The sequence below is a fragment of the Salminus brasiliensis genome, chromosome 21 (assembly GCF_030463535.1).
Source record: "Salminus brasiliensis chromosome 21, fSalBra1.hap2, whole genome shotgun sequence".
Lineage (NCBI taxonomy): Eukaryota > Metazoa > Chordata > Actinopteri > Characiformes > Bryconidae > Salminus > Salminus brasiliensis.
The window spans coordinates 1014083-1022705 of record NC_132898.1 but is presented as its reverse complement, the minus strand read 5'-3'; the positions used below and the strand labels follow the sequence as shown (position 1 = coordinate 1022705).

The 8623-nt window shown below is 42.5% G+C and overlaps 1 protein-coding gene across 12 annotated transcripts in view; it reads left to right on the top strand.

Annotated features, from left to right (window-relative positions):
- The first annotated feature begins 2179 nt into the window (after positions 1 to 2179).
- Positions 2180 to 8623, top strand: part of znf740a (zinc finger protein 740a) — a 31960-nt gene continuing 25516 nt past the window's right edge. For 7 of the 12 annotated variants that reach the window (XM_072666426.1, XM_072666421.1, XM_072666422.1 and 4 more), the window contains exons 1-5: positions 2181 to 2286; positions 4832 to 4929; positions 5109 to 5283; positions 6572 to 6763; positions 7604 to 7750. In XM_072666426.1, coding sequence (XP_072522527.1) covers positions 5239 to 5283; positions 6572 to 6763; positions 7604 to 7750 — 384 coding nt within the window. In that variant the 5' untranslated portion in view covers positions 2181 to 2286; positions 4832 to 4929; positions 5109 to 5238. Of the gene's footprint in view, positions 2287 to 4831; positions 4930 to 5108; positions 5284 to 6571; positions 6764 to 7603; positions 7751 to 8623 lie in introns of all 12 variants that reach the window. The other 5 variants (XM_072666430.1, XM_072666427.1, XM_072666424.1 and 2 more) reach the window with 3 other exon arrangements.

Below are 8623 nucleotides of genomic sequence, written 5' to 3'. Positions count from 1 at the left end.
GATCAACTCTTTTTAATACTCTTTATTTCAGAAGAAACAATGAATGAGCAGGTGTCCCAAAACATTCCTTTGTCCACACAGTGTTGCTTCCCCTGCCTTGTGTGTGCAATTCCTTTGGTGAGCAGATCTTTAGACAGGTGCCTGGAGAAGCCCATGCCTGCTGAGTGTTAGTACAAGCTTTGAAGAGTCATAGAAAACCATAAAGCTCAGAACTGTGATTCAGCGGATATTTCCTCCTTACAGGTAATGACAGGGTTCCTTTCCATTGGACTGGCTGACAACACACTCGAGCACATATGGAGGAGCATCTTCTGAAATGGGCCCTGTTAATATATCTGGGCTCTAAAAATAACCCAGTCAGTGGGCGGTTTCTGTTTGCACAATTTAAGCTTCAGATCTTCTCATAATTGCATAATGCAGCAGGATTGCATGTTAAAACAGGCGTGCTGATATAGTGAGAGTGAGGTAGGTTGACGGTGTTGGCTGAAAGAGAGAGCATAGTGACTCAGTACAGGTGTGGAGTGTTTCAACCTCCTCCCACAGCCATGTAGTGTGTGGGCCACAACTCATGCCATGTTAACGATGTTGACTGCTCACTCAGCACAGCAGCTCAGAACACTTCCTAAACCCCTGAAGGGAAATTAGTGCTCCAGCACTAATACATACAGATAAGCACAAGTACACAACGCAGTGTACTTGGCAGTGGTGGCTCAGGGGTTAGCGCACTGGGCTATTGATAACAGGGTTGTGGGTTCGATGCCCGGGCTCAGCAAGCTGCCACTGTTGGGCCCTTCAGCAAACTTGATCCTTGACCCTCCCTGCTCCCCAGGCGCGGAAGTTGGCTGCCCACTGCTCTGGACTAGTTCACGTGTGTGTGTGTGTGTGTGTGTGTGTGTGTGTGTGTGTGTGTGTGTTTAACCCATACATAGTACAGTGACAAATACATGCACTTTTACACACAGATATAAGCAAAATAATGAATTATATAAAATATAAATGGGTTAAATGTACTATTATAAAGGAATATAATTTGCAATTTAATAATAAAAAATGATCAAGTATGTAAAAAAGCAGTAGAGCGTGCTATCATGAACTGAAGGCGAGTCATTAGTGCTATTTCCCTGTAACACTGGGCCGATATATAGTGTTATATTGCTTTTATAAAGTTGATAAAATATATAAAGTTATATATAAAGCTTGCATTTCCTTTCACCACATGACAGAAACACACTATCTAGTTCATTAACAAGCAGCTTGCTGTCATCTGCCTCCACAGTAACGATCTCCACCCACTCACTGCACCGCCTGCAGGTCTGTCTGTCTGAGCTGTGTGACGTAAACACTATTTCCAACATGGCCGAACAATTCATCTGCAGTAAAATTTAAAATAATAACATATCATTTCTATTAATTCTAATACTGACAATATTTTAAACTTATACTATTCATATATAGGTTATTTTGCATAAAGAAATATCTAGTCTGTCTGGTCTCCACTCAGCCAGCGTGCTCATGTGGGATTCACAAGGAGGGGAACATGGGCTAGGTGGATATCAAGAAGGCTTGGGCCCCTTCGTTACAGCCCACCCTAATCTAGGCCCCGTGTGCAGTGTACAACACAGATGGGGCCCATGTTTAACCCCTCCTCGTCCCGTCACTGAGCCTGCTGGCACCCTGGTGGGCATCCATATGTGGGGCCAACATGGAACCCTTGGTTATGGCTGATCGGTGTATACTCTTAGCCATATTTGATTTATGTAGTGGGACTTTTAAAAGGGTTAAGGGTTGCTTTTCCTGGTATTTCGAGTACTGTTTATCTACATAAACATCTAAATGGCTCTTTAAGTTTTTTAAGAAAATGTAATTCTTATTTTGTGTTTTTTTTTTTTTTACATACATTTATACAGTCTGGCAGCTGTTTACATCCTGGCTGAATTTAATGCATGAATGGAACAGTAGAAATAGTCCAAATTTATATTTATTTATTTTTGTTTATGTATTTTTAATACATTTTTATATTATTATTTTTTATAGTTTTGCAGAATATTTGTATTTAGTTATAAAATAAGCCTGAATAAATGCTAAACACTAAGGAAAGCTGAGTATTGATGAGTATTGGTGAGTATTGGTGAGTATTGGTGAGCTCTGGTTGGGTCTGCTGCTGCTCCCTCTGAGCGCTGCTGGCTCGGAACTCTTCCGCCGCTGTTTCCTGTGTTTGTAAACTGAGCTAGCCGATGTGGCCGCGGTGATAAAAGAGCGAAATCAGCCTGGGGAAAGGTCTTGAAGGTAAAACCCACATCTTTTGCACCTTTTAATACACACATGGCTCTTTTTGAGCTCCCAAATGTACGTTATGTGCATGAAAATTGATCGGGGAGAAGCTACGGCCGCTTTCCGTCGGCTGTGGAGCTTCGGGTGCTAGCTAACGGTGGCTAGCGGGTTATTCAGCCTTGGCTGGAGCACCCAATAACCACGTATTAGACAGAGCGCGATTAAATGTAGCCTTATTGGTTATCGTGTAGTGGTTTTAAGCTATTTCATGCTTATCCGTGTTGTCCAGTTTTGTATAAAATGTCGGGCTTTCAACCGTGTATTTGCGTAGGAGTTTGTTAGCTTGCTGGCTAACTGAGTAGCCACTTAGCGGCAGGCAGTTTAGTAACGTAGCGTTTTTAATAGGGTTTATATTATCACAGATTATGGTTAGTTGGGTTATTTGCGAGTTGATAGTCGTATGGCATACGAATAAGATATCTAAGAGAGGTTTGTGGGGGTTTAACGTCTGATTAACATTGTTCGCCAGCTTGTTGTTCGAATTCTCCGTTCCACCTTAAATTCTGCAGCATTTCCACGCTGGCCCCTCAGGCGCTAGCCTGTAACTGCTGCAGCATTTAAGGTGGAACGGAAAAATGTGAACAACAAGCCAACTCCAGCCCTGTGTTGCATATCTATCAGCTCAGTAACGCCTGTTTTCGTTCAGTTTAGGCCTGTTCTATGTCCACTGCCACACTCTACCTCACAGATGTGCCTAAAATCGACTCTACAGCACACAGAATACAGTGATGCCTATATTTAAAGTTACTTCCATGTGAATAACATGGTAGTAACGTTACTCATTGGATTGTTGTGTAATAGGGAGCGGTGTCTCTTCACTAGCTCCATAATCTGCCAAACTACATCATCTGTCATTAAGTTTTATTAATTATCAACCAAACATCATATTTAAACATTGATGTAAATTGCACATTAAAATCCAAGGCGGTAGAATACATTAGAATAAGGGCTGATAACCAGTATTTCGTGTAAAAATGTGATGATGGTGATACATAAATATTGTGCTCAAGTAAATTTGATGCGGTCAAATACACGAACCAGTAGAACTGGATGTTCTGGGCCAGCCGTGAGGATTTGACCTTAAGGTCACTGTGTCCGGAGGTACACGGCCCTCCACGGCATTGGAGCTTTGGAGCTATATCTGTTTCGTTTGGGATGTTCACTCTATATGATGATGCATAATGTGGCTGGATGCAATCATATCATGCTCACAGCATTAATTGGGTTTGTCATAGAAAGGTTCTACCTGTGATCCAGCAGGAGAACACGCTGGGCCGGTTGTAGATATCTACAGCTGCTCGCTTTAGTTCTAAGGCAGGATGCTCCTCCTGAACAGATGTCGCTCGTTATTTTTTAGGTATCTACTAAATGAATGATGTCATAATTATGAAGTATTAAAAATGTTATAATTTTAGACCAAATTTACCAAGAAGTCAGTCTTATCAGCACCAGTGATCTTATAAGCACACTCGCTCCAAAACCTAGACTGCTGATTGGCTGTCTGAGGTGCATTCAGGTGCATTCAGGTGCAATCTGTTGTCCTGCACCTCACACTTGTTTCTGCTTTAAGCCACACCCACATCCAGCAGCCCAGGCATTTTGCTTCAAGCCACACCCACTTCTAGCACCTCTCACTCATTCCTGCATTAAACCACACCCACATTGTGCACCATACACTTATTTCTGCTTTAAGCCACACCCACATCCACCACCTCACACTTGTTTGTGCATTAAGCCACACCCACATTTCATGCTTTAAGTCTTACCCACATCCAGTGCCATAAACGTATATGGCTTTAAGCCACACCCATATCCGCCACCTCGCTTATTTCTGCTTTAAGCCACACCCACATAAAGCGCCATACACTTATTTCAGCTTTAAGCCACACCCACATCGATCATTGTACGTGTTTGTGCATTAAGCCGCACCCACATTGAGCACTATACACTTAATACTGCTTTAAGCCACACCCATATCTACCACCTCACTAATTTTCGCTTTAAGCCACACCCACATTTCATGCTTTAAGTCTTACCCACATCCAGTGCCATAAACGTATATGGCTTTAAGCCACACCCATATCCGCCACCTCGCTTATTTCTGCTTTAAGCCACACCCACATAGAGCACCATACACTTAATACTGCTTTAAGCCACACCCATATCCACCACCTCACTAATCTTTGCTTTAAGCCACACCCACATTCAGTTCCACGCTCTTTTCTGCTGTTTTTCAGTATTTTAACTCCAGAGGAGGAGCAGAACATTAAGCTGCAATAAAATTGATTAAATTAATTAAATTAAAAATTGATTTCATTGTATTTAGGTTCTAAGTTGCAAAATGCTGTCAGACATTATAACAACGTTCTGCGTCCGCTCACAGCTCCTTCATCAGTGCTTCTCTATTAATATGTACTGCATGGCAGTAAATCTTGAACCCTCGCGGCAGATTTTCTACTTATACTGAGTTTTTCATAAAACCCTTTGTATAAAATTACAGGAAGCTGTTCAGTTGACTGGGTGCCGCCCAGGCGGGAGTGGCCCTCAGACAGCTGCTCTAAAGTCTTTGGATAAGCAGTTAAATACTGCCACAGAAACGTAAATATTTCACCAACATTAAAGTCCGTTTTGAAGTCTGTTTTTTTTACATTGCATTTGTTTTGTTGATTGGAAATGTTTCATATGTGATTTACTATATTTTCCTCCCCCCCCTGCCCCGCTCCCCCTGCCCCGCTCCCCCTGCCCCCCACTCTCTGTTCCCCACACCCCTTCACAAGGACAAAACCGAGTGCCAGATGATAGGAATAGGTGTGGCCTATTGTCTAGCGTACCATCCTGAGTGACATCTCTTCTAGCCACCTTGTCCCCGCCCCTTTCCCCACCCTTTCACATCCGGTCTCCACGGTGATGTCACACATACCAAGCAGCTCGGTCCGTGACCATATGAAATGGGTCAGTCTCATTCATGGGCTAGTCCCGTGTTCTTCATTCTGCTTCTTTAACTGGTTCTGACTGCGTCTCTGGGCTGCGCGATATGGACAGATGTTCATACTCACCCTGTTTAAATAGACTGCAATCATTCTGATCAGAATTATTAGTATTGATGATTCCTTGATTAGTCTGAACACTCATCAGGATGCTTTAGTCACTGGTTAATAGTAGAGCTGGACTGAAATTTCATTAAAATTATATGCATTATAATGTGCTTTGTCTCATTTTCACTTCTTTAAGCAACAGTTTGTCAAAAAATGAAAGTAACAAGACCCCAGATTCTGTAATCAGTCAACATGTCTGATATCTGACGTGAGCTTCTTTAGTTAGTATACAACAGGAGATGCTAGGCTAACACTGCTAACAAACACTGGAGTTAGACTGTGTCTCGTCTTGATAAATCCAGGCCTTAATAAATCTAAAGTTAATAAATGCATTTACTTGCTTTTAAAATCTTTGTAAACATGTTTATTCTTAAAACAGCATAAAGAGGCCTCATTTAAACTTTTAGCTAAAACTGGATCAGTACCTCCAGCGTTCCTCAGCTCTGTGGAGAAGGTTCTTTTTGGGTTTATAGACTAAAGTCAGCCCCGCCGTCTCCTAAACCACATCCATCTACCACACTAATGAAGATCTGGAGGAGCTCTGAGAGATACGATGAGAGAAGAGCAGTTTTTAGGGCGTTTCTACAGAGATGAGTAAATTGGTGACAGTATAAATACAGCGTTAGCAATGTTAGCCTAGCATCTCCAATAGTATACTAAAGTGTGTGTCAGATCTTGGCTGATTGACTGAATCTGGGGTCAGGCAGAAAGTAGATTTATTGAAAAATTCATTTTAAATGAATACTTCTGGATTTTTAAACAAGTTCAAAAAGATGTCACATTTTGGAATCCATAAATAATATATTAACAGTATTGTGAATTATTTCATGAATATAATGCATACTTCTTAACAAATATTGCAAATATATTACCAAATGAAAATGCAGTATAATAATATCAGTATCATGCTATACTGGTATCTGTGATTATATCGCCCAGCTTTAGTTAAATTTAGGATTTAAATTGCAGTTCTCAGTATTGCATGTTATTACTAAGTAGATCCATATATCGTGCAGCCCTCCTGTAAATGCTAATGTTTTTGGCCTGTTACAGCTCACAGTTTCTTCTCTTTAATAGAAGAACATCTCCAACATATTTGTTTTCTCTCAGTTTAACTCAAATCTGTCTGCAACATCTCTTTTGAGGCGGGGCTGCTCGGTTGTGAAGCCGTACTTTCCAGCATGGCCCTGATGCAAGCCAGCTCCATGGCTGCCCCCAAGAAAATGATGTCTCCACTGGGTCCGGCTCCAGGCCACGGTTCGGGTCAGAGGGATATGCAGGACCGTGGGCCGCAGGGACACATGGTCTTACCGACGGGGATGAGCTGTCCTCCACTGGTTAGGAGAAATGGGGGTGAAAAGGGACATGGCTAGCAGTGTGAATTGGGAGTATTCCTACACCAAAAGCAAGCTCTAATTGGAGCTGTAACGAATCTGATGCTAAAGCTGTTCAACACACAGCATCGTTCCTGGACGTAAATACAGCTGTTAGAGATGGCAGAATACCACGTTTAGTGTAATTCAGTGTACAGATGAACATTTGACATTTTAGCCCATCATTTATTTCCTATCCAAACCCACCAGTGCAGCTACACATGTCTTCTGAGTTTGATATGGAATGATGATGATGATGATGATGGTAAAATAGTGCAAATCTGAACAGATCCACTCAGATTTGTGAGGGACTATTTTTTTGTGTGTGTATCCATCCACCATGGATTTCATCTCTTAAAGAACACTTTTTAAGCACCGAATCTTCTCAAAACTCTGGTAAAACAATGTCCCCGGAATTAGGCAGTGTCTTCATCACCATTTACATTTAGTGGTTCAGACGTCTGCTTCCATTCCACACTGCTGTGAACAGCTCTGGCTCTGTATGTGTCACAGCAAACCCACTATAAATGACTGTTTACATCCCAGCCCTTCACATCTATAGATCATTTTCTGTAGCATTTATATTCTGATATGAATATCCCATATCAGAATAGTGCCATCTCTAATAGTGTCATATTTTTAATGATTATAAACGCTGTTGTGTTTGAGCTGTTTAGACAATGAGAGCATTCTAAATGATAACTTGGGGGCAGTGTGGGTGCTCTGAATCTAAAATGTACGGTGATATTTCAGTGTTTCTTTACACGTGTGTGTGTGTGTGTATGTGTGTGCGCGCCCATGCAGCTTCTCCGGAAAGAAGGCGATTTCCATGCTCCCCGACTGCTGGATGAGAAGGAAATGAGACCCAACGAGGACATGCAGCTGAAGAAAAAGAACAGGAAGTCGGGAACGCCCTGCAAAGTCAGGGAGCAGGAGGGGAAAGGAGGGAAGGTCAGTGTTTGAAGAGGGGGGAGGTGTGTGTGTGTGTGTGTGTGTGTGTGTGTGTGTGTGTGTGTGTGTGTGTGTGTGTGTGTCTGTGTGTCTGTTTAGCCTCCTGTTTTGGCGGTTCTGAGGTCTGAGTGGGTGGTTATGGGTGTATTGGTGGAGACTGGAAGTTTGAACACCTCTTCTTACAGAGTTTTGAGGCCGCTCTCAGAGGCAGAGCTGTGTGGGTCAGTGGCTGCGACTCCCTGCACATTTTTGTTTGTGTGGGGGGAGACGGTGGGGGAGGAGGAGGCGGCGGAGTAGGAGGAGGTGTGGGGGGAGGTGGTTAGTGCAGTGTGGTGTGGAGGAAGGGTGGGGGGGTGGGGTTCTCCGAAAAGAAAAGGCAGAGGGGAGGGGCAGGAGCACAATAACAGTTATTGTATGTAGTAAAAGAGAGACGACAGTACGGTGGATAACTATAGTTTGGTTTAATTAATCATTTTTTGTGACGTGTTTATGCTTTAAGGATGTTGTAGTGCAGGCTTTTATAGTCCGAGACTATGATTAGATAGATAAACTGTCTCTTTATATAAATCTTAGAAGAAAAGTCGCACATTACAGCAGCAGAAAGCATGCAGTGGAGTGAAAACTCACGCTCTTCCTGGGCCACGGAGCAACGCAGCTACTGAAAGTAAATGGACGGGACAGTGCAGCATAGTACTCAGTTTTTAATGTTTTTATATTTCAAGCCATTATTAACCCCTTATTACTAATTAATTCATTCATTTACGGCATTTAGCTGACGCTCTTATCCAGAGCGACTTACAATATTACAGAGGCGGGCCAGTGTAGTGTTTGGGGTCTTGCCCAAGGAGACTCTATTGGTGTAGCACAGCAAAG